The sequence below is a fragment of the Vulpes lagopus genome, chromosome 10, assembly GCF_018345385.1.
Source record: "Vulpes lagopus strain Blue_001 chromosome 10, ASM1834538v1, whole genome shotgun sequence".
Lineage (NCBI taxonomy): Eukaryota > Metazoa > Chordata > Mammalia > Carnivora > Canidae > Vulpes > Vulpes lagopus.
This window is the reverse complement of record NC_054833.1, coordinates 54,805,371-54,830,863: the sequence shown is the minus strand read 5'-3', so window position 1 is coordinate 54,830,863 and position 25,493 is coordinate 54,805,371. Positions and strand designations below refer to the sequence as shown.

Sequence of the window (25,493 nt, the reverse complement as noted above, 5' to 3'; positions counted from 1 at the left end):
GTTCTTTCATTTGGAACATATTTCTCAAATTTCTCAGTGTACTCATTTTAGCTGATTGTGTGTTTTTCTCTGTACTAGGTAAAACAGCTTCCTCTCCCATTCTTAAAGGAGTAGTCTGATGTAGGAGATGATTCATGGGTCCCAAGTGCACGGTACCCTGTGGGCACCATGGCCTGTGCTCTAGGGGAATTTGTGGGCTTCATGCACTCCTCAACTGTGTTGGAGCCTGGATGCAGTGTGATGGGGGTGGGACACTTGCCCAACTACTGATCAGCCAAGGCCAAGGGGTGGGGAGTAATAAGGGAAGCATGTTCTCCCAGCTGCTGTGATGTGGCTGTCTTGGGGATGGAATGGTGGGGAGCTTGCCTGGCTGTTGGATATGTGGCCCTCGTACCTGGGGCAGGCCACTCATCCTGTCACTGTTGTGCAGCTGCAGCACAGTGGGGTGGGGCCTAGCAGGTTGAAGAATGATTGCCAGGATCACACCTGTTGAGTGCAAGCATTAGCAAGGTAAGATGAGATTGCAAAAATGATACCTATCATGGCTTCTATCCCTGGTAAGAGTCCCAACAGGTTTCTGTCTTTTCAGTAGTCAATTTAAGATTAGTAAGCCAGTATCCTTCACCAGTGGTCTAGTTAACTTTCCAAAATGCTGATTTTGGGAATGAGTATATGTGTGAGTTCTTTAAGAGCAGGTCCTCTGTTCCATGTAGTTCTGTTTCTCCTGCTCATACTCTTCATTGCTTTTCAAAGCCCAACATTATCAGGGCTGTGTCCTTGCCACAAAAACCCAAGGGTTGGGGGGCCTGATGGGTAGGGCAAAGCCCTCATTTGTCTGCAGAAATTTCCAGATTATTGAGAATCCTCCTGACTGTGGGTTATCATTCTGGGGTGGGATTTTTAGCAAGGGCATGTCTGCCTCTCCCACCTATCTCAATGAAGCTCTCTTAACCATTTTGAGAGGCACTCTTCATCAGGTATTTATGACTTTTTCCAAGGAAATTATTCCATATATAGCCATAGATCTGTTGTATCTATGGGGCAAGGTGAGTTCTGGATTTTCCTATACTGCCATCTTGAAATAGTCCCTTCTAAAGTTGTTTTAGTAAAAATCCTTTTTCAGTTTTTATAGCTTTAGTGAAGTTAGTTGACATTAAATGAACTGCACATATTTAGATTGTATGATTTGATAAAGCTTTACATATGTATGCACCTGTTAGAGTTTCATCAAGGTAGTGAACATTTCTATCACCCCCAGAAGTTTTCTGTAACACTGTAATCTCTTCCTCCTACCCCATGCAACTACTCATTTCTTTTGTCATTGCAGATTAGTATGCGTTTTCTAGAATTTTTATAAAAGGATTATACAATTAAGTACTGTCCTCTGGATTGTCAGTCAACATAATTACTATAAGAGTTGGTCTGTTGTGTGTATCAGGAGATTATTCCATTTTCTTGTTGAATAGTAATCCACTGTGTGGCTATACCACCATTTGCTTACTCGTTTGCTCACTGAAGGACATTTATATTGTTTCCAGTTTGAGGCTTTACTGAAATTAAGCAGCTGTGGCCATTTGCACATTTTCTATCTTTGTATGAGCATGTTTTGTTTCTCTTGGTCTGGTACTTAGGAGTATAATGGGTGGATGATACAACAGGTACGTATTTTTTAATTAACTGCCAAACTGTTTTCAAATGTATATAATACATTGAAAGAAGCAGATAAAAGTATTAGAAGACATGAAGTCGTCTTATATATTTGTGTGTATGGATGTGTATATATAAGAATGTATTTAACCAAAGTTATACATGAAACTATTACTCATAATTTAATGTTCAGCCTCTTACCTCAGTATTTGAAACTGGTATATTTGCTAGTCCTACTGAAATTTAAACATCCTTTGATGATAGGGAGATTCATTCTTATTTTGCTTAAATTGCATGAGTGAGATCTCCTGAGATTTTAATTTTAGGCTTTTAATATATTGCTTTGAAAAATGATGTTAGTTCTTAACATGCGGGAGTGGACGGTGCATTTCACTTTTGATCTTGAGTGAAATCTCATCTCACAGATCACAGCTTGGTTTTGTGTGTGAGAGGCATAAATATTTTTTTAAAGATTTTATTTATTTACTTATGAGAAACAGGAGAGAGAGAGAGAGGTGGAGACACAGACAGAGGGAGAAGCAGGCTCCATGCAGGGAGCCTGACGTGGGACTTGATCTTGGTTCTCCAGGATCACGCTCTGGGCTGAAGGTGGCACTAGACCGCTGAGCCACCGGGGCTGAGAGAGAGAGGCATAAATATTTTTATTGAAAGACATGAGAGATGTAGAAGAGGTTTCCCCCTCCCCTTTGGAAACATAAAGATAAACTTTTGAATATTCTTCTATATCCCACTTTTACATGTTAGTATATTGCTTCCTTTATGTGGTGTGTGGGAAGATGAATATGGTTTGTTACATCCTGGTACATTAGATAACACCAGGAAGCACATTGTTCTGGTGGGAGCGTGAAGATGGTTTAGGGGTAGGTACCCAAGTGACTGTTGAAAAAGGACATGATATTTGAGCTGAAAATAAAAAATAATATTATCTAATGAAGTTTTTTAAGATTTTACTTATTTGAGAGTTGGGAGGGGAGGGGCAGAGAGAGAATCTCAAGCAGACTCCACACCCAATGCAGAGCCCATCACGGAGCTCGATCTCACAACCCTCCCAAATCAAGAGTCAGATGCTTAACCGAGTAAGCCACCAAGGCGCCCCTCTTTTTATTTCAAATATACACAAATAGAAAAATATATACCATGAATATAAAATATATGAAAATATAAGTTAAGTTCATGTTTTGGTAAATTATTATATTGCCTGAGAAAATGATTTAGCTTTTTTTCCTTTGCATTCTTCATTCATTTAACTGCCTTTCCTTGTTTTCTTGGGATAGCTAGATTGTTGTGTGAAATGTTGAATAAAAGTAATGATAGTCAACATTCTAATCTTGCTCTGATTTTGAAGGGATTTTAAAGGTCTTTTAACATTTGATTAGTGATTTTGATATTTGCCACATTTTGTAGTTAGCATTTATAAGGTTGCATTAGTCTGCTTGGGCTATTGTAACAAAACAGATCTTTCCTGACTTACGGTGGGGTTATATCTCGATGAACCCATCGTAAATTGAAAATATTGGAAGTGGAAATGCATTTAACACACCTAATTTCCTAAACCTTGTAACTTACCTTGCTGACCTTACATGTGCTCAGAACACTTACATGAACCTACAGTTGGGCAAGATCGTTTAACACAAAGCCAAGTTTATAATAAAGTGTGGAATATGTCACATAATTATTGAATACTATAATGAATGCTCAAAACATAATGGTTGTAAGTGCTTCGGTTGTTTACCTTGGTACATGCAGGGCTGACACTCAGCATCATGAGGGAGTGTGGATGTGTACCCGTAGCCAGGGAAAGACCAGAATTTGATAAGTGGTTTCTACTTTTGCAACTCTGCAAAGTTGAAACATGTGAAATAGAGCTGTTATAAGCTCGGGGCCACCCGTACCACAGACTGGATGGCTTGAACAACAGACTTCTTTTTCCATAGCCATGGAGATTGGGAGTCTGAGATCCAGGGGGCCAGTGTGTTCAGTTTCTGGTGAGGACTTTCATTCCAGCTTTGTAGGTGGGAGGTGGACACATGTGGGTTTTCCTCCTGTGTATCTGCAGACAGGCTGAGGGCATGTAAGAGCTCTCCGAGGTATCTTCTCCTTCCTCCCTCTGAGGCCTAGCTCCCAATACGGTCATGTTGGGGATGAGCTTCACTGTGAATTCTGGGGAGTTGCAGACATTCCATTCATAACACAGATTAAAGAAATTATCTGTAATTCTTGATGATTCACTTAGTCCTTGCTGCACAGCAAACCACCCAATATTTTGTGACTTGAAACAGTGATATGATTTATTTTATTTTATTGTTTTATAATTCTGAGGATTGACGGGTTATTTCTTTTTGTTTTCATCTTTGGTTTCAAACATGAGGCTGCCTTCAGTTGGAGAGTTGAGGGGGCCAAAGGGCCCCTAGATGGCCTTGGTCATGTGTGCGGATGACCCTGGCTATTGGCTGGGGTGACTTGTTCTCAGTAGAAGCTCACATGCTGTTCCAGGTTCCAAGGGCAGGAATGGCTAATTCTCATAGAGTGTAAGCTTTGACAGTTGCACATCACTATAGCATGTTCTTTTAGGCAATGCACGTCACCAGATGAGCCTAGCTTCGAAGTGGTGTAGAAACAGATATCTCATGGTTGAGAGGAGAGCAATACTGCATTGCAAAGGGAGGTGCTTATAGGAAGGCATAATTTATGGAAGGCTTTTGTAACAGTCTTACACATCTTTCCTAGTTTTGCTGTGGGTAGTTTGTCAAAAATGTATCGGTGAATTTCACTGACCATGTTTTTTCCCAGCATTAAGGTTATTATATATTTTTTATCTAATCTGTTTATGTGGTGAATTATATTTCCTATGTGTAAACCATACATTCAAAATTATCATGTATATAGTTTTTAGAGGTTGATTGATATTTATTTGTGTCTGTGTTCAGGAGTAAGACTGATCTCTGAATGTCTCTTATTTCTGTAATAATGTTTTTACTTGCCTCTGTTACTTGATTTGAGGAATGCTGCCTAGTTTTCTAGCCCCTGAAGGGTAGTATATGATTTGAATTGCTGTTTGAGGAATGTTAGAACATTTATGTGAACAGTTGGTATCTAGGGTTTGCTTTAAGATGGTATTCTTAACTTACTTAATTTTTTAAACTATAGCCCCAATATAGTTTTGTTATTTTTTTCTCGAGACTCTGTTATTAGTTTATATATTCCTCGGAATTTCTATTAACAAAATTTGTAACTTCTTATCACATGGAACTATTAAAACCAAACTCATGATGTTCTTAGTCTCACCCAGTCTAGTCAGAAATCTCATAGTTTTATTAGTCTTTTCAGTAAACTGACTTGAAGTTTTTTATTTGCTGTTTTGTATCAGTTTTTTTAACTGTTTCTTTTTTTTAGATTGTATTTATTTATTTGAGAGAGAGAAAGAGAGAGCAGGAACAGGGGAAGGAGCAGGGGCAGAGGGAGAAGCATACTCTACCTGCTGAATGTGTGTAGGACTCGATTCCAAGACCCCAGGATCATGACCTGAGCTGAAGGCAGAGAGGCTTCACTGAATGAACTACCCAGATGCCCTCTTTTTTCTTCTTCTTCTTTTTTTTTTTTAAGATTTATTTATTTATTTATTTGAGAGAGCAAGGGAGAGAGTGAACACATGTGTGCAAGCATGAGTGAGGGAGGGGCAGCAGAAGGGGGACTCTCTCTCCATCAGGCTCCACGCCCAGTGCAGAGTCAGAGGTGACATTTGAGATCATGATCTGAGCAGAAAGATCTACTTTACTGCTCTAATTTTCCTGCAGAATCTCATTCACTCCAGTTTCATGGTTTTGATATATAGATTTTTCACAATCATGATGTTTCCAGGAGATCACAGTGTCACCCTGAAGCCATGGCGGGCCAAAGCATGTGTCTCTAGTCTTTTCCTATGGATTTCCAGACCCTAACTTTGGAATTATGAACCTTACCATTGCACTCAAATGAGTGTCATTTTACAAAATCACCGAACAGTATTCTTCACACGTGTCAAGGGTATGAAAATCTTCCCTTGACTCTCACTGTTTTGGGTGAGACTATGGATAAATAACAATTAAATATAATGTAGTAGTCTCTGGAAACAGAAAAATGGCATATGTGGGAAAACTGGAAGAATTTAAATAAGGCTTGTAGTAGCTTAATTAGTAGTATTACTAACTGACAACTGCTGTGATTGTAAGATTTAACCTAGGGGAAGCAGGGCAAAGTATACAATGAGAACTCTCTGTAGTGTTTTTATCACTTGTCCATTAATCTGAAAGTAGTTCAAGATAAAAAGTAAATTAACAAGGTATAGGCCCTTTGGAGTAGGCAGATGTCCCAGAGCAGGGGCTGGCTTCAGAACACGTGTGGGTGTAGATTAGCCCTGCCTCCTTGACCTGTGTGGAGATGCTGAATCAAGATATTGTATATATGAAACTGGTAGAATGCTGCATGTAAACCATATTGGAATTAAAATAAAAAACTTAATAATAAAAAATAAAGATTACCCTTAATTTTCCTGGCACTTCAATCATAAATTTTATTTTATTTTTTTCAATCATAAATTTTAAAGGTTGTTTATAGCACTGGGTGTTTTTCTGTATATTGGTAAATTGAACACCAATAAAAATTAATTTATAAAAAAAAATAAAATAAAGGTTGTTTATTGATGATGATGATATTTATTTATTTATTTATTTATTTATTTATTTATTATTTTATTTATTCATGAGAGAGAGACAGAGACAGAGACACAGGCAGAGGGAGAAGCAGGCTCCATGCAGGTAGCCTGACGTGGGACTCAATCCCAAGTCTCCAGGATCACACCCTGGGCTGAAGGCAGTGCTAAACTGCTGAGCCACCCGGGCTGCCCTGATGATGATATTTAACCATAATTTTTAAATGTACAGTTATAGAATTTTCTCCAGATGTCCACCATATTTCCTGAGACAAATATGTAATTTATTTCATTTTCTCATCTGTAAATTGGGACTGTTTATTTTCAAAACCTATATTCCTTCTCATTCCAAGAGGGATTACACCAGTGGTGACTTAAAAATATAAGTACTCTATCAGTGTAAAATCAATAGTCGACGAAATCAGCCAAAGAGAAAAATGAGGAAAGGAAAAGAAAACTAGGGAAACAGTTTATGCCAAAAGAAGACAAAACAGTCAACAGAATTCATGCTCTAAAGTTCTATAAAGTTGGGGCACCTGGGAGGTTCCATCAGTGAAGTGTCTGCCTTCTCCTCAGGTCATGATCCTGGGGTCCTGGGACTGAGTCCCTCGTCAGGCTCCCTGTTCAGGGGAGAGTCTGTTCTCCCTCCCCTCTACTCATGCTCTCATACTCTTTCTCTCTCTCTTTCTCTCAAATAAGTAAAATCCTTAAAAATAAAGTTCTATGAAGTCAATATTGTTAGACCAGAAAGTCCTCTGTGTGCTTCATACTATCCAAAGGAAAATTCAGTTCACTCTCAGATTTAGTGCCTTATAATAAACACAATCAGTGCTCAGGAGAAGCCTAGGTATTCCTCAGATGCCTTTCATTGTTCAGGAAGGAGGACTGGTGGAGTGGGAGCACCAGCGTCTTCCATAACTTGCCCCAGAGCACGCCGGTTGCATAAAAGAAATAACACAGATGCGTTGTTCATGGAAATTGTCATCTTTCTACATCATTTAAAAGAAGTACTATTAAAAAATTAAATTAAAATTAAAAATTAAAAAAGTACTATTGAATAAGTAGTTTTTAATTGGCTTAAAATACGAATCATGGAAAGACATTTTATTACCTGTGCTTTGTAAAAAAGATACATATGTAAGATTTTGTAAAAACAAAAAATGGTCCACCATTTTAAGTTATAGCTTTGTCCTCATTGTAAAAATATTTTATTATATATTTGAACTCCTTTTTTATTCAAGATTATAGTATATTATGATGTTATTAAGGAGAGCAAACCTCACTTATTATTTTTGCAGGACAGAAAACATTACCTTTTTGGACTAGTAAATATTTTTAAAATGGTTTTTTACATCATCTAAAAATTTTTTTGAAACTTTTTTCCTTTAGACATCGCTTTGCATTCTTATTTGTTTTCTGTCATGTTTGATAAATTTAAACACAAATAAGTGATAGCAGATGTTACCAGAGTTAAAATAGCACTTCTTCTGACTACCAACTAGTGATGTTTTGTGTTGTAGCAAAGCTGATAAATTAGGTGTTGTTGTAAGGTTCAGCTAGAGCAAATGAAAATAATTTATCAGAAAAACAAAGGAAATGAAACACTGAATCCTTACGAGTTTTCCAAGATGAGAGAATCAATCAAAAGCTCCAGAAGTAACTTGAGTTTTACAGCATGATTGTGGATGTTTAACAATTGAGTAGTAGATTCATTTTGAAAGATTTAGGGCCCTTATTTTGTCACAAACTTTACTAATACAAGGATCCAACAAAATATGAAATATAGCCCAATCTATTAAAAATGGAGAAACAATTTACATCTTTCAAAAAATAAAACAGAAATATAGTCAACATGCTGCAAAGGTTGATGTTTAAAATACTAGCTTAGGAAAACATGCCTGCTGTTGTGGGTTTATTTTATGTCAGGTAAGCGAGGAAAGCACACTTTTAATCTTGTGCTGAAATGTGCATGAAGGTCAGTGAGTGGGGACCTTACTGGTTTGTATGCATCACAGTATCTGCATCTAGTTAGCGTCCTTGCTTCCAGCTGCCTGGTTCTTGGCAGGTGATTAACAATGAGTTACCATTGTTGTAGTGGAAATCACTAAGGACCTCCTAAGAAGACAGATGCGAGCAGAGGGGTCTGGGCAGGCAGAATGATGAAGAAGGAACGCTCTGTGTTGGGAGTTATTGTGTACCTTACCTCATTTTCACCAGCCGGACCACACATGGTTCATTTGTCTGAAGTATAGACAGAACATTTACATGACAACTAAAATTAATACAGAGCCTTAAACCTGAGATTTATGATAATTTGTGCCAAAAAATAATGACTTAAAATTGTCTTACTATTTTATGTGCTTTGGTATGCTGTGTACTATCTTTCATACCACTTCTTTTTAGAAAAAAATATCTTTAATTAATTAGCATTTGGAAATTACAAGGTTTACATCAAACCAAAAAATATTTTGGGTTTCAGACTTGAGCAAACAGACACTTAGAAATCATTAATAATAGATAATTAGAACTTTCTGGCTAAAGAAGCTGCTTCTCAAATAAGAGGCATTATAACATGTAATTTTTATAACGGCTTCTTTTAAGTTCTTTTACTTTTTAACTGCTTAAGTAAATCAGTTAAATGTTAAGCCAACTGAAGAGATAATGGGACTAAAACTTTTTGATATTTGGCCTTTATTTTTATAAAATGTAGATATTTTTGTATCCTTACTATTTCTCTCTGTTCATTTTTTGCTACTTATTTTTTTCCAGGTTATTTCACAGTTGAGGATCTTGGGCAGATCGGCAACAGCTGGTTGTAAATTTGACAGAGAAATCTGGTCTAATGAACTGTCCCCTGTCCTCAATCTCTGGAAGAAACTAAACCAGGTTAGTGCTGAAATATCAATATCATCCCAATGGTTTCCACTTCTTCCTCCCTATCCCTTTTTTTTCCCCTACCTTATCACCAAATTGTCCCTGTTGGTAAAACCTTGCATTGATCTGTCGGTAGTGTGTACCAGTTTCCTGGCTGGAGGAAGACAGGAAGCAGATGGCCAGTGTAATTGTGGTACCCTGGTGCACTTGCTATGTGTTTACTCTGCTCATGCTTGCCTTCTCCCTCCCCTTCGTGCAAAGTCAGCAACTACTATAATAGGTGATAGTTTTCAAAGGACTCCTCATCAGCTGGAAATGGGCTTGGTTTTGTATTGTAGAGTAGTAATGCTGTTGGTTACAGAGCAGTTGCTTGCTCACTAGGCAAAGGCATGAGCTTATTGTGATTCCTATTCCTAGTGAACGGGTTTTTTTCTCTGGAATTAAAAAATAACCACTCATTTCATCCATTTAGTAATATTATAAAAATGCCTATATATCAGGTCTAAAATAAGGGAAGTCAATTAAAGCTAATTTCAGAACCAAGGAAAAAGGTTAAAGTCCTCTAAAAACTCAAAGTCCTCAGAACCTTACAGTATTGTAATTTTGAGTTATTATGACATCTCAACAACTGGTGATTGTCAGTGGTCTCAAAAAGCAACAATCCAAGCTAATTGAATCACCGTTTTTATTCCAATCATCACTGATAAGGCTTGATACAGTCTGCCTGAGGAGAAATTAGATATGGAAAATACTGCCTCCTCTGGCACCTTAAGCCATACTCCTCCACCCCCCACCCCCCCCACTGCCCGAGATACATGTAAGCGCTCTGTTCGAGTTCCTGACACGATCCAGCTTTTGTACCAGTTCATTGCGGAGTTACTATTCTTACACCTCTTACCCCTATTCTTACACCCTCTGTTCTTAAACCAACTTTTATTTTTCTTTAAATTAACAACCAAATTTATACACATTTTGATTTTCTCATTTAGCAGTTAGTTTTTTATCTCAGTGTGTGGTGGTGCACTCCTTGTCAAGACTCCATTTCAGCCTGTAACAGTTTCCAGCCTGATTTCCTTCTTTATCGGCTATTTTGAATTTTCTGTTGATTATTCAGGTCCATGCAGTCCTTAAAATATGTACACATATGCAAACACGTATGTATCCATATGTATGCATATTATGTCATATTATGATATAGCTATTCTGAGATTAACAATATAAAATTATTCTCAAAGGCTTCACTTAGAGCATAAAATAAAATGATTGGAACTACTATGTTTATCCCTTACTGAATTGCAAAAGTATTGTAAAAGTAATCCTACTTATTGCAAAGATCTTATCTTACATTTTAGAGACATGATCGTGGTATCTTCTGGAGGCTTATTTTCTTCCTCTTGAAGTATAAGTCAACTTGTTTGGCTCAGTTTTCAAGTTTGAGTAAGATTGAAGTTTACTGCATGATTTTGTCACCTTACTGTCTTTCTCGGTCTCTAACTCTGAATTTGCGCCAGTCACATTTTTATCTAACCTTTGATCTGGCCGTAAGATATAGCTGTGTGCATTGCACAGGGAATCCAGTCCTATGATCTTGTAGCATGAGAAGGAAAAAAGCATCGTTTACTGTTTTAGATTCTCAGAGGGGTCTGCCAGAGAAAATGGATGAACAAGAGAAAATCATACAAATGTATTGAATACAAGTTTTGTGTGACACCGGAGCCTTCATACAGAAATGAAGACCCAAGGAACTGGTTGCACCTGAGCATTTTTTTTTTTTTTGCCAGGTTTGATGAAGAGTGGTGACAAAATAGTACAGAAGGGGTGTGAGCCTGGAATAGTAAACTGGGAGAAATTGGCAAGCCTGTTGTGTGAATAGCTGTAAATGTTGGCTCTTAACGCCATGCAACATTTTCTGGAACATGCTGTTCAGTTCCTTCACGACTTCATTCCTGTGGGGTCCCCAGCTTCCATTTCTGCCCCTGCTCACCCTTTGCTAACATGTACATACACTGTCCTTGTAACTGGAGGGTTTTCACTTTGGACACAGAGAGCACCACAGAAGTGACTTCATAGGTCTGTGTTAATTTTTTACCTTTTAAGACCCAACCCAATATTAAAAATTCAAATTAATTCTGTTTCCCAAACCCTCATTTTTCTCTTTTAGGATGTAGGAATAGTCTGTTAATAGCCATCTCATGTTGGATCCACGGTCCCATCCTCCACATAGGGAAAAGGTGGAGCGTGGAGCTCAGTGTAGGGGCAGAAGCACACGATAAAGTCTTTCATGCTGAAGTAATTTATTTTAGGGTCAGCACCGTGGGGAGAAGTGACATTGTTAGGCTCACTAGACTCTTCAAATGAGATTTCATCCAGGAAGGCTACATGGTGGGGAGGAAACCAGGGGTCTGACTGGAAAGAAAGCTCCCCAGTAAGGGTGAGATGTTGCCCCGGGTTAAGTTGTAGGGCCCCCTGGAGTGTGGCTGCCTTGGCATTTACGGTTCCGACAGGGACAGATGGGTCCTCAGGTTAAACCTGGAAGTTCACCCAGCACTCTCCTCTTATCTTTCTGCATCACATACTTAGCTTTGTAAAAATGAATTTGATTGCTTTGTAGTAAAATAAAATGCCTCTTTGTGGTCTCTCTCAGACTGGCTGTCTGTCTCTGTACTGACTTCTTTATACCACATGCCCTGGTTTTGTACAGCATGGACTCTCTGGGTCTTTCTCTTTGCTTCATAATGTGCTACTCACTCTTGAACTTTTGTATCTGCGTATCTGCTCTTGGGGTTCCCTTTGCATAGATTCACCTTGTTCCCTGTTCAGTTGGATAACTTTTTTTTTTTTTTTTTTTTAGAAATCTAACTAGTTGAACATAAATACCACTGATCTCTCTACTTTTGCAGAGCTACGCCTTGCAAACACTGTGCTAATTAAGAGGAGTAAACTATCATCATGTTCTTAAACTCAAAAAAAAAAAAATTAACACTTGGATTCACAAAAATGATGCATCTAAGAAAGGATGGCTTTAGCTGTTTCCATCATTCATTTATTACATGAGCCACTCTTTAGTAATCTGAAAATTTTCCTGGTTTTGCAATTTCATAGTTATTTTTTTAAACAGAGCAGTATAGGAATTAAATAATTTTCTAATCAAAAAAGATAATTTTCTTTCCCAAGATAAAACTCTGTTACTATTATGTTGTATTTTCAACATAAACATATATTAAGTATGAAATTGTCATTGGTATGTAATGTCATTATTAGGATATAACGTTTTCCTTCCTGTTCAAGGATTAGTATATGCAATTTATTCCAAGTCCCTATTAGATGGAATCTTTACATCTTGTCAGAGCTGACTCTCTTCTGTTGAAGAGTTGGAAGAGACTTTGCAGAGACTCCCGAGAGAGCACCTCAGCTTGGGGCTGGGGGGAGGACGGGACTTCGGGGCTCATTGTCACTACCCTGCCCCAGCCATTTCCCTTGGTTCTGCACAGAGGGCCAGGCTGTCTGCTGGCAGGGACCTGGGCCCTCACTCATCTAACATCTGATGAGAAGGTGGCTTCTGGAGCCAGTCTGCTGGGCCCAGATCCAGCACTTGCACTTACTAGCTATGTGACATAGGAGAATTATTCACCTTCTCTTTGTTCTCTTATCTATAAAATGGGGATAATAATAGTATTTGCCTCATAGGTGTCTCATCAGAATGAAATGAGTTAATAAATGTAAGGCTTTTATAGCAGTGCCCAGTGTGTGTGCATTCTCAGCTGAGTATTCATTTTACTATTATCAAAGGCACAGAGATTTGTGATGTATGAACGTCTCTTTCTACAGGGGGATTCATATAACATTTGCCTCTTTCCAGAGCAAGATGTTTTTATTATTTGTGTAATTATGTAGTCAGTCCTTCATTCAGAATATTTTCATTGAGCACCTAGTTTGTGTCAGTGCTTTTGTGCTTGGGATGGTATGGAAGGCAGAAGAGTTACAGTGCCAATCCCGTAGACTTATTGTTGGGTTGTAAGATATTTAAAATGTAAGAGATTTAAAAAAATTAAACAAGTAAATAAGCAAAAAAAATGTTAGAAATTATTGTAAATGCTGTAAAAGGAAAACACAGATGCTATTATACAGAAAATGAGAGAAGTCCTATTTTGGACTGGATAGTTAGGGAATATCTTGCTCCAGGAGTGACATTGAATCTGAGACGTGAGCCATGAGAAGACCAGCCAGATGGAGTTGAGGGGGAAGCCCTTTGTAAGCAGTGAGGACAGCAGGGACCAAGCTTGGCAGACTCGGGAAGCCTGGAGGAGGTCAGTGTGATCGGGAAGCCTGGAGGAGGTCAGTGTGATCGGAGCACAGAGACTAAAGGGTAGTGTGGAATGAGATGATGAGGAGGGGTGCTGCTCAGGATACTGAAAGTTGCTGGTGTCTTATTCCCATTGTGGTGGGGCACCCTGAGAAAGTACTAGGCAGGGGAGAAGCTATGATTCCAGTGACCACTGTGAAAGCTCTCCCTGGCTGTTGTGTACAAGTGAGTTTGAGTGAGGTTCAGAGGAAGGAAGGAAAGCAGCCAGGGGTTTGCCCTCTGGGTGAGAGGTGGTGGCTGTGGTAGAGCAGGAGAAAGGTGGTGCCACCAGGCTGGATGTTGGAAGTACTGCTGAGGAAACTCAGAATGGATTTGCACATTGGTTTTCTGGACCAGGGGACTGGGTGGAGGTGGCGCCACTTAGTGCCCAGGTGTGTGTGGGGGGGTGTTGCTGCAGGTGGAGAGTGGACTTGCTGTGCCACTTTGGGGTTGATGGACAGTTGACATGCGGGTGTCCAGGGGAATGTTGGCTGTACAGCGGGGACCTCAACAAGCTTGCTAGGACTTGGGACTAATTAGCATCTAGGGAACATTTAGGTGTTTACGAAGCATTCCATCATCCAGAGAGAGAAGGAAGAGAATTCACAGACAGGCCCTGATGAGTCTGATACATAGAGTCACAGGCAGGAGAGGCGGGACCAAGCTTTCCTCAGGGGAACAAAGCAAAAACCCAAGCAGGCAACAGCACACAAGGCTGTAGCACCACATAAACCTTGAGGAGGGCATCTTTCATCAGGGACAGAATTGTTGACTGTGGGCAACTGCTGGTGTGGGGTGAAGAAGGTGAGGACAGAGTTGGTCATTGGAGTCTCAGAATCTAAGTCATTGGTGACCATGACCTTGACAGGAAAAAAGTCAAGGTGGAATGAGGAGATGGGAGGTATGGAGAGGCAGTTCTTTCTAGAAAGTGCTACATGGGACAGTGAGGAATGAGGCGGTTAGGTCAGTAAGGATGCAGCAGTGTTTATAGGCTAGCAGGAAGGGTCTAGTGTAGGGGGTAATGTTAATTCAGCAAAGTCCTGAAAACACAAAGTATAAGTTTCTTTCTATGTTTTTTGCTAGACAAGGAGTCCGTGAAGAATACAGAAACTTACCATCCCTTAAGTGTATTTAAAGCTTTTTTCAGAGGTTTAGAATAACTTTATATTCCTTCTTCTCTTATTGTGAAGCTATCCCGAAGCTTAGTGCTGGCTATTCTATTCTTGCTGCTGGCTATGTGGAGCACCGTCGCTTCAGCAGTTGTAGGATTATTTGGTATTTGTGTTTCTTTTAAATTACTAGCCCACCAGGGACATCAAAGTGTTCTTTCCACTCCTGAAAGTACGGATGCGGCCCCCAACAACTGTGTTCCAGCTTTCGGATCCTTGGTTATTTGGACTCTGCTTATTCAACTAAATAGGCTGCTAGAAAGTTGCCAGATATCCTTGTTCCTAATTTCATCTTTACTCTCTACCTGATGTAATAGGCATTTCATGTAAGTGTACTGACAGTTGGTCCAGTTTTAGCTTGATTCATATCTTGAGTTATTTTGCACTGGTTGCCGTAGTATCACTGTAGTTCTCAGAAATGTCTTCAAACCTCTTTTTCATAACAACATAGAAGTAAATAGAAGTAAATATGTAAGCATATTTTAATTATTTTCAAGTAGATTTTTTCCACATTCAGTTTCTCTTCTTGATACCTTTTTTTTTAAAATTACAACTATTAGCTTAAGACAAAATCTGTTGATCTAGTGTGTTTATGAGTGACCTGGAGAGGGTAGTGTACTGGTATTAGTATTTTAGCTGTGAAAGAACATTTATCAGTTTCAAAAACTCCAGAATCCAGGAATTCTAAAATACCTATAACAGGTTTGGGTTAAGATTTAAGTTAAAAGCTTACCCCATAGGTCTCTCACTCTGATCTAAGAAGTATGATGAGTCGTTCTTTGTGAAACTTGAATTCCTTTAAGGGACATATTAATAGATTAGGACTTCATCTGTGTACAGCTAGCATATTATAATTTTCCTGTTAGACATAAGTAGAAAAAGAAAAACTGGATGAGAGGAATTGTGAGTCAAACAGGAAAATAACTGTTCACTCATTTCAAGGAGTTTTGAAAAGTCACCCAAAGTGTGTGCAACTTCCAGCCTCAGATTAATGTAAATTAGGCACCCGTGGGGCCACAGCCCGGCCATGGAGAGTGAGGACCATGGTAGACATGGAGTCATGTGTTCTGCTCTGGAGCCTACTTGCTGAGCATCATGTGGAAACCAGGGAATGGAGATCTGGAAATTTCTAGCAAATAAAGGGATTGGAATATAGAAACTGTCTCCTTACTAATAATGTCAGCTATGCAGACATATCAGCATGGCTGGTTCAGTGTGCATTGTCTGCTCTTTTGTGTTTGCGGGGGCTTATTTAAAAAGATGGTGAAGGCCAGTTAAGCTTACTGTGACAGTGGACGTGGTTTTTTTATGGAGCCAGAGACTTCCAGATGATTCTGAGAGGATGCTTCAGCCGGAAAGGTGAGCAGGACAGCCTCCTCAGTAGAAGCACATGAGTGCCGGCTGCTCCAGATACAGTGGTGGCAGAGGGTGGAGGAAAGGACGCGGCTGAGGGGAGGGGACGATGAGTTCACTTGCCTTACTTACCTTTCTGTAGTGACAGTGCCTGCAGAGAACCTTAGAGTCAGGATTGTGATAACTGGAGTAGGTTCCAAGAATTTGAGACTTAGATCTGAGCAAAAGGGCTAAATAAACAGAAGGGACCCACCAACAAATAAAGGACCTGGGAGGTGGGGAAAGAATTTCATTTTGATGGTTTCCTTAAAAGTCTGAGGGAAATACTTAATCTGTGATCTCTGTTTGCTGCACCAGCATTCTGGATGCTCAGGGGCTCGTGTATGGTCACTGACTTACACACTTGCTCAGTAATTCCAGCCTCCACTGCCATGCTGGTGTTGGGATCTGCTAACTTCTTTTATTCAAAAGAATAATAGGTTCTGGTTCTTGCAGAATGAATAAATCTGGACTGGGCTCTGGGCATTTTGAGTATTACAAGATTCCAGTGCCTTTGTCTGTTTCAGCAGGTAGTCAACCTATTTAGGTTCAGACCCCGTGTTCTGTTTCTCTTCTGTGGGTTGTACTTCCTTGTCAGTTTCATGGACGGAGCCTCGACAGCGCAGTCCTAATCCACCTCACCGCGTTGTCCCTGGTAGGACTGTCACCGTACAGTGGACGAGCTGATGGTGGTCGGGGGGAGGGACACCCCTCTTCACTGGAGCAGTGGGGTGGAGTTCATGATGCCATCTGCAGGGCTGTGGGCAGTGACAGTGTCTTTCATTTCAGGTACAGTGTAGACATCACTCCTGCCCGGAGCCTCCACATGGGACCCCTCCTGCTGCCCAGGGCAGGAGTGATCCATGATTTTTAACAAAGGAATTACTGATGTCCCTCTCTCTTTTTAAAAATTATTTGCAGAATCTTTTAGATTGATGAGGTGAGGGTACGAATGGACCTTTTGCTTTTTAGTTAAATTAATAATAGGTTACTGGACATTCCAAAATATCTTATGTAAAACCCAGAAATTTTAGCTTTTTATTCATGTGAAGCTGAACAAGTTAGGAGCTCACAAGAGTATACTGTAAGCTTTATATCAGATAGAGGCCAAAAATTCATTTGTTGATCAAATTGAATCTAGAAAAAGGTGTGAATCTAGTTCATTGTTCAGATCCGGACTGTTGGTTTTCAGTCTTTACCCTTTTTTAATAGAGTGAAGGAGGGGGGTTGTGGCAAGCTAAACGGATCCAGTGCCACAGTCCTTTATTGTACAGGGAAATTATATCCTCTCTCTCTCCTTCAGAAGATTTGATTTGTGGAAAGAAATTCTATTTTATAAATTTTTAAAACTTTTATTATATTGGGATTTAGGCTTTGAGCTATATTCACATTGGTTGAAACTAAAGAAAGAAGGAAATAGTGCTCATGCACTTTGGGTTAATTTGCAGCTTTTATGAATCATAAGCTGGTTTTATCATAATATTTAGAAGAAATAGGTAAGAACAAACTACTTAAGCTTGGTAAAGTGAACTTGAATGCAGGATGACATAACTGAGAATCGTTGGCCAGAACTCACATCTTAGGAGAGAGGAGTATTTGATTTTTGTAGGTACTAAGTGCGTTTGAACTTCCTTTTGTGTAAAAGGTAGTCATGGCCTTGGGGACAACTGGACAGGTAGAGTTGTCCTAGGTGGTGTCAGATGAGTGGGTTGGGAAAAAAGTCATACAAGTGAAACATTCCTCAGTATCTTTTTGGATTGAATATAAGGATTACTTTCCATTTCAAAGACAGGATTGATGCACAATCTCAGGCACTTTGAAAGGTAATTTCAAGTTCTTAGGGGTGTGAGAGAGAGAGAGACAGACAGACAGACAGACACAGAAAAATCTCCAAGACTAAACACAGACCTCTAATCTGTCACTTTGGGTGGTATGGACATTTTAACAATATTTTTTCAATCATTCCATGAGCACAGAATGCATTTCCTTTTGTCTGAGTCATCTTTGATTTCTTTCATCAGTGTTTCATAAAGTTTTCAGAGTAGAGGTCCTTCGCCTCCTTGGCTAAGTTTATTTCTAGGTATTTTATTATTCTCAGTGCCATTGTAAGTGGCACTGCAACTTTGCTGAATTCATTTATCACTTTTTTTTTTTTTTTTTTTTTTTGGACAGAGTCCTTTGGGTTACTATATATAGTATCATGTCTTCAGCAAACAGTGAAAGTTTATTTTTCCTTACCAACTTGGATGTCTTTTATTCATTTTCCTTATCTAATTGCTGAGGCCAGAACTTCAGTACTAGGTTGAATAAAAGTGGACATCCTTGTCCTATTCTAGAACTTAGCAAACAATCCCTTAAGTTTTTCACCATTTAGTATGATGTTAGCTGTGCATTTTTTTTAAAAAGATGTATTTATTTTTATTTGAGAGAGATTGTGAATGGGGTGGAGAAGAGGGACAGAGAAAGAGAGAGAAAACCTCAAGTAGACTCCCCACAAAGCATTGAGCCCTACACAGTGCTCAATTTCAGGTCCTGGAGATCATGACCTGAGCCGAAATCAAGAGTCAGATGCTTAACTGTCTGAGCCACCCAGGTGCCTCAGCTGTGCAATTTTTTTTTTTTAATGTAAGACCGTTATTATGTTGAGATATTTTCTTTCCAAATCTACAATATCATGAATTGATATTGTACTTTGTCAAATGCTTTTTCCGTCCTCTTCTCTTTTTTGGAATAGTTTAAAAAGAAAAAGTTTAAAAAGAATAGGTATTAACTCTTCTTTAACTGTTTGGTACACTTTGCATGCAAAGCCACTTTGTCCTAGATTTTTTTTCTGACAGTTTTTGATTACTGATTCAATTCTCTATTGGTAATTCGTCGGTTCAAATTTTCTATACCTTCCTGTTTCAGTTTTGGAGGTTATATGTGTCTAGGACTTTACCTATTTCTTATAGGTTGTCCAATTTGTTAGCATATAATGTTTCATCATACTCTTTTATAATCCTTTGTATTTCTATGATGTCAGTTCTCCTTTTTCATATCTGAATTTGTTTATTTGCATCCTTTTTTTTTTTCTTTCCTTTTTTTTCTTTTGATGAATCTGGTTAATGGTTCATCAAATTTTTTAAAGACTTTTCAAAGAACCAACTCCTGGTTTCATTGATCTGTTGTGTGTGTGTTTTTTTGTTGTTGTTTTTTTGTTTTTTGTTTTTTTTTAGTTTCTATATCATTTATTTGTGCTCTAATCTTTATATTCCTTTTGTTGGTTTTGGGATTGTTTGTTCTGTTTTTTTTTCTAGCTCCTTTAGGTGTAAGATTGTCATTCGTCATTTTACTGAAGAGGTTCACTGTTAGTCTGATTTTTATTTCTTTGTAACTGGTTTGTGTTTTTCTTCTAAGAGTATTCTGTCTCTTAAGTGTACATTTTATTTTGTATCTGTTCTGTTTGGTAATCTGAGAGTTTGCGATTCCAAATGCCAGCCTTTCTACTAAAACTGTAACTTGTTTCCCATAGCAGCTAGACTACATGCTATGTAACATCAAGCACCTTGCTGTCCATGGCTGTCGCTTGATACTGCTGTTTTTAGCCTCAAATGGCGACATGGTGTAAATGATCCATTCAGGGCACTGTGAAAACTTAGCAGCCTGAAATCCTCCTCCCCTGGCCCCGACCTCGGTACCCAACCCTCTTTGGCTGCAGGTTACCTACTCTCCCATTTACAAGAGTCTCCCAGATATTTACCATTCTTGGTGTGCCATCTTCTGGTTTAGTATCTTTTCATTTTGTCAAAGACAGGATTCATGAGTGGGTGATAGTTTGCCATCTTGTCCAGAAACAAGCATACCTTTTGAAACTTCATTTTGACTTTTGTTTGTAAGATGAATAGAGTATTTAAAAGTTACCATTATATTAAATCCACAGTGGTCATATTAATGTATCAAGTGTCTTGCACTTCATCCTGTTATAATTTATAAGTTACAATGTCTTGTCTCTTCCATTTCCTTCCTGAAGCCATTGCCATAATTTAGACTTATGTTCCTTCGTATGGATTATAGCAGAAAACTCCACATTTCACTCTCCTTCTAACATATATTTCCTCAAATCATATTTCCTATCATTATCACATTAATTTTCTTAAAAAAATTTTGACCGCATGGCTCACATCCATCCAACCTTCCTTCTAAGCCTCTTCCATAGTAAAGCAGATCTGAGTGTTATAGGAACAAACCATTATAGGTTTCCATCTCCTCAAATCTGCTCACTATGCTAGCAACCAGTTAATGGCCTTGTCAAATCCCAGCACCCTTCAAAAGCTGTCTCTGTTGTTACTCAATTCCTTCTCTGTGTTTCAAGAGTATTAATTTATAACTTGCATAGCAATTCTCATAAAAGTAGTGTTTTAAACTAGGCAAGTTAAGATATGGCCATTAGGGATAGGAACTCTCTTATTTTTTTTTTATTTTGGTTATTTATTTATTTATTTTACTATTTTTTTCCAACTTCATTGGGATACAGTTGACATCTAACATTGTGTGAAGTTTAAGGCATATAATGTCGTGATTTGTTACACATACATATCTTGAGAAATGATCACCACAAAGGAACTCTCTTATTTGGGAGGAGTTTTAAAATTTATGAATATAAATGTTCTAAATGAAACAATACCACATTCCTTTATTAGAATTTTTCATCATTATTTCTATCAGGTTATGGTTAATTACCAGTTAAATTTAAAGATTAAATATAAGCAACAATAATAACTTTATGGAAATTAGTTATTAGGGAGTCATCCAGGTCCTAATATTTCCCCATTAAACAGCTAGGGGACATTAGCTGAATCACTTCTGAACTTTTTATTAGTTTTTTTGTGTGTGTATAAAAAGAACATGAACCTCTTCTCTGCATTCATGTATTCATTTACTCATCCATTCAGTCATTCATCAGGTATCTATTGCTGTTCCTTTATGTGGTAAGTGCTACGAGTTATTAAGGGTTGTTAATAATGCTCAAAAAATACAGGTATTACAATGTTTTGAGAAGCCCAGGTGAAGGAATGCGAGGTTACATGATGAGTAAGAAATTCTCTAGATTAAAAAAAGTTGTGGAATTGCAGAGAGATGGAAGAGTTGCCATGTTTGTTACTCTAACCTGCCAGGGATGAAGGGTGCTTAGAGTTGCGAGCGATATGATCAGAACTCTTCAGCAGGACCTGGCTAGAGAGCTTATACTTTATCCTCTAGGAATTGTGGCAGTGGGAACATAGGTAAGAGAAGCGTCCAAGACATTTCACAGATAGCATCAATCATCACAAGACTCTTGTGTGGATCTAATAAAAAGTAGGTGTGAACATGGTTTGGAAAACATGAACCCTTCATCGATTAAACATTTTTTTGTTCGCAGATCTGTAAAGATTTGTAGATTTTTAAAAGCTTAGTATAGGGGCACTGGGGTGGCTCAGTCAGTTAATGGTACAACTCTTGATTTCAGTTCAGGTCATAATATCAGGGTCATAAGATCAAGTCTCACATCCCACACCCAGCATGGAGCCTGCTTGAGATTCTCTTTCTCTTTCCCTCTGCTTCTCCCCACCCTTGCATACATACATGCATAAATGCTTAGTATAACAAGCCCTAGTAGTATTGATAATATGGCCATATTTAAGATCTTTTATTAATTTAGGCTTTCATGTTTGAGGCTGATTCTCTAGACTTTTAGTGATGATATTAGTGATTATTTCAGGAAAATATACATATATTGTATACATATATAATATATATATATAAAGGTGTAACTATAAATTTTAGCATTACTTTGTTAATCCTTAGTTTATGTTACATCATTTTTTAAATAGTTCAGATGCATAATTTAGTAACATCTCTTATTTTTGTGACATTTTTCCTGGGGATTTCTATTGAAAAATAGTAATTTGAAAACTAGTAATTTGACAAGCAAAATACTGAAAAGTATAACAGATTAAAACCTAATCTTATTTAATATTCTGCATGTTTGCATTTAAAAGGTCAGTTCATGCTTTAATTTTTTTATTACACACCAGTTACCACTCATCACTTTTTAATACCTGGTTGATGGTGATAACTGATGAGAATTACTGATATTCTAACCAATTTACATATCCTTTATATGGCATGAAAACTCCCATTAATTCCCACTGAAATTACTCATATGATAAGAGGTACATATAAAACCATCTCTTCTAGACCGATAGAGTTGTTGGGGGAAAAATAGGTGATGGATTTTTTTCTGAACAGTAACCTGTTGATCCATTAACTATTATTTCTTTGCTCAGACTGGTAAGTAGATTGTATGTTCGTCAAACTTGTGGACTCCATAGCCTAATTTTAAAGAATGAATTGCAATTAAATAAATTTAAAATGGAGAGTGCTAGAATAAACAATAGGACTAGTACTTTCTTCCATTCTTAAACTAAAAATATCTTTTACGTTATCTCTTCTCAGATTGTTGCTCGGTTTTCCTCCTTTTTAATTAAGGTGAAATCATATAAAATATGATTGCTATGTCCTGGTTTTAGAAAATTTAAGGTAGGGAACATATCTGTAATATACACCTTTGTTTAATAAACACTTCTCAGTTGTTCTTAGAGCTGTTTCATTTGTTTTGTTTTTGCTTTCTGAAACATCTAAAACTCATCACATTTAACCCCTTGTCTCAGTCTTAGGTGAAAGATTTCCCTTGGAATTTAGTCCTTAGTAAAGCTTTATGCACCACCACTCTCTCCCCACCCCTCTGACTGGTTTGCTTCCTTTCCATCACACCAAGGATGTAATTTATAGTAACTTACATTCTGCCTGTGGCATGCCTGTTGGCAAAGTAGAAAAACACCCAAGGTATTTCAGCAGATGATTTAATACAGGGAATTGGTTATACAGATGTTGCAGGGCCAAGAAAAACTCCAACAGGAAGAATTGGGAACAGATAGGTGCAGGAAAAGAGGACCTTCTATCAAGCCAGGGAACAGAGGGGGAAGAGGCTGAGGTGGTCAGTACCTGGAGCACCCTGGAGAGCACCCACCTTGGAGCTAGGAGCCCGGAGTGGGACTCAGACTCAGTGGGACTTGACCCAGGAGAGCTAGGCTCGGACCCAGGAGAGCACTTCCTCCTGGGGGTGGAGGTCCCTCTGCAGAGGCCCCACAGCCCCTGCTGCTGGGAGCCTCCCCAGGAGAAGCCAAGCTAGCAGGGAGGACCGAGCCCCTCTAGAAGTTCCAGGTGGCATGACCTCCCAAGAGGTCAGCTGGCTGAGGGAGCTGTCTGTCCATTTGCAGAGTCTCAGCCTCAGCATCTCAAGAGCTACACAGAAAGAAGAGAAAAGTGGTTTGATGTAGCTGAGCTAGGGTATCTCCTCTGCAGGAACAGGGTATGGTTTCTTTTGCTCTTCCTTCTGTTTCTGCTCTTTGGTTTGGAGGTTTGCTTCAGTCATTCCCTCTCCTTTCATTCCTTGTTCAGCACTGAAGGCTGGATTGCTGTTTTAACTGTATCCCTCAAATTCTTCTTTTGTGTTTTCAGTATTGCACAATTTTAAATATTTTCTACATTCCATTATGAGTTCATCTTCTGTTAAGCTATTTTATTCACAGTTGCTTTCCTGGTTACCTTTTAGTTGTAGATTTCTGCTATAACTGTACTCTATTATTAGCTTCAGGGATAGAGTTCAGTGATGCACCCAGTGCTCCTCTCATCACATGCCTTCCTCCATGCCCATACCCCAGTGACTCCCTCACCCACCCCTCCAGCGACTCTTATCTCCTTGATAGGTTGAACCTTCATTATTGTAATTTTCTTTAGCTCTTAAAGTGTTTTCTTCTGATACTAGTAAATCTCTATGAGCTGTCTGTTACAATTGACTAGATGTATCTTATTTCCCACTTTTGCTCTCGGCTTTGAATCTGTTTTTATGTGGGTATCTTGTAAGGAGCCTACAGGTGGCTTCTGTTTATTTTATTTTTTTAATTTTTATTTATTTATTTATTTTTTGGTGGCTTCTGTTTAATCTTTTGGTGGATCCTTCAGTCTGTTTACACTAATTTGGATTACTATATACTGTTATGTTTTGCATTTTTCCTACCTTTTTTTTTCATGCCTTTATCTTCCTTTGGACTAATAGTTTTCTCTGATATTTTCACAGTTTACAAATCATAGATGATTTCTTGTTTTTCCGTGATATTTCATTGTCCCCACTTACCTTATTGAAGTTAACATAAATCTATTTATTTACGTGGAAGAGAATCCAAGAAGCTTAGGACATGATGCATGGCCCCCACCTTTCAGCCTTGGGGTGGTTTTCCCTTCATGCTGGTTGGGTCTTCCCCCACATCCACTGTCTTGTTCCTTTTGGCATCTCAGGTATGAGCATTTACTGCCCCTTCCCTTCTGCCTGAAGTGCAGAGAGAGTCCTCGGTTGGCAAGTTGAGTTCTTATTTCTCTGAAAATGACTTTCACATATCCTCTGTTGTTTACCTGTATATTTTCCTGTGTTAACAGTTACTCTCTCTCATTATATTGAAGGTAGATTGAGATCATTCTACTCTCCTTTCTCTACTTGCTGCTGACAAGTCCCTCTTTGCTCCTTTGACTTCTCTTTATTTTCTTACTGCTTTTAAGATCTCTTTGTCTTCATTTTCTGCAGTTTTACTAAGACTTGGTGTGGCTTTGTTTTCTTTATGTCTTTAATTCATTCATTTTTAGGTCTTGCTTAAGACTTGATGCGTTCTTTGAACTTCGATTGCTGTTGCTCACCAGCAGGGCAGGGTCAGTGGAACCCTGAGCTCTGCTTTAAGCTTCCTCTCTTCTGAAACTGATTAGGTACAGACCTGCCTCTGGTCTTTACTTATCCTGTTTCCTACTTCTCTTACTTCCCACTTCCCTTTGTCTCTATACATCTGCCTTCCAGTTCATTCTCTATTCAGCTAAATCATATCTAGTATTGGAGTGTTACTTTTTAATTATATATTTTTTAATTTTTAAAAGTTTTGTTTCTGATGAATGGATAAAGAAGATGTGGTATATGTATACAATGGAATATTAATTACTAAGCCATTAAAAATGACAAATACCCACCATTTGCTTTGACGTGGATGGAACTGGAGGGTATTATGCTGATTGAAATAAGTCAATCGGAGAAGGACAAACATTTTATGGTCTCATTCATTTGGGGAATATAAAAAATAGTGAAAGGGAATAAAGGGGAAAGGAGAAAAATGAGTGGGAAATATCAGAAAGGGAGACAGACAATGAGAGACTCCTCACTCTGGGAAACGAACTAGGGGTGGTGGAAGGGGAGGTGGGCAGGGGGTGGGGGTGATTGGGTGATGGGCACTGAGGGGGGCAC

General features: G+C 38.6%; 1 protein-coding gene across 11 annotated transcripts in view; it reads left to right on the top strand.

The window, feature by feature from the left end:
• The window catches only part of DYNC2H1 (dynein cytoplasmic 2 heavy chain 1), a 344,376-nt gene that overhangs the window by 231,110 nt on the left and 87,773 nt on the right, over positions 1 to 25,493 (top strand). For 10 of the 11 annotated variants that reach the window (XM_041770022.1, XM_041770021.1, XM_041770024.1 and 7 more), the window contains one exon: positions 9,125 to 9,241. In XM_041770022.1, coding sequence (XP_041625956.1) covers positions 9,125 to 9,241 — 117 coding nt within the window. Of the gene's footprint in view, positions 1 to 9,124; positions 9,242 to 11,010; positions 11,982 to 25,493 lie in introns of those variants that run through there. The other variant, XM_041770026.1, reaches the window with a different exon arrangement.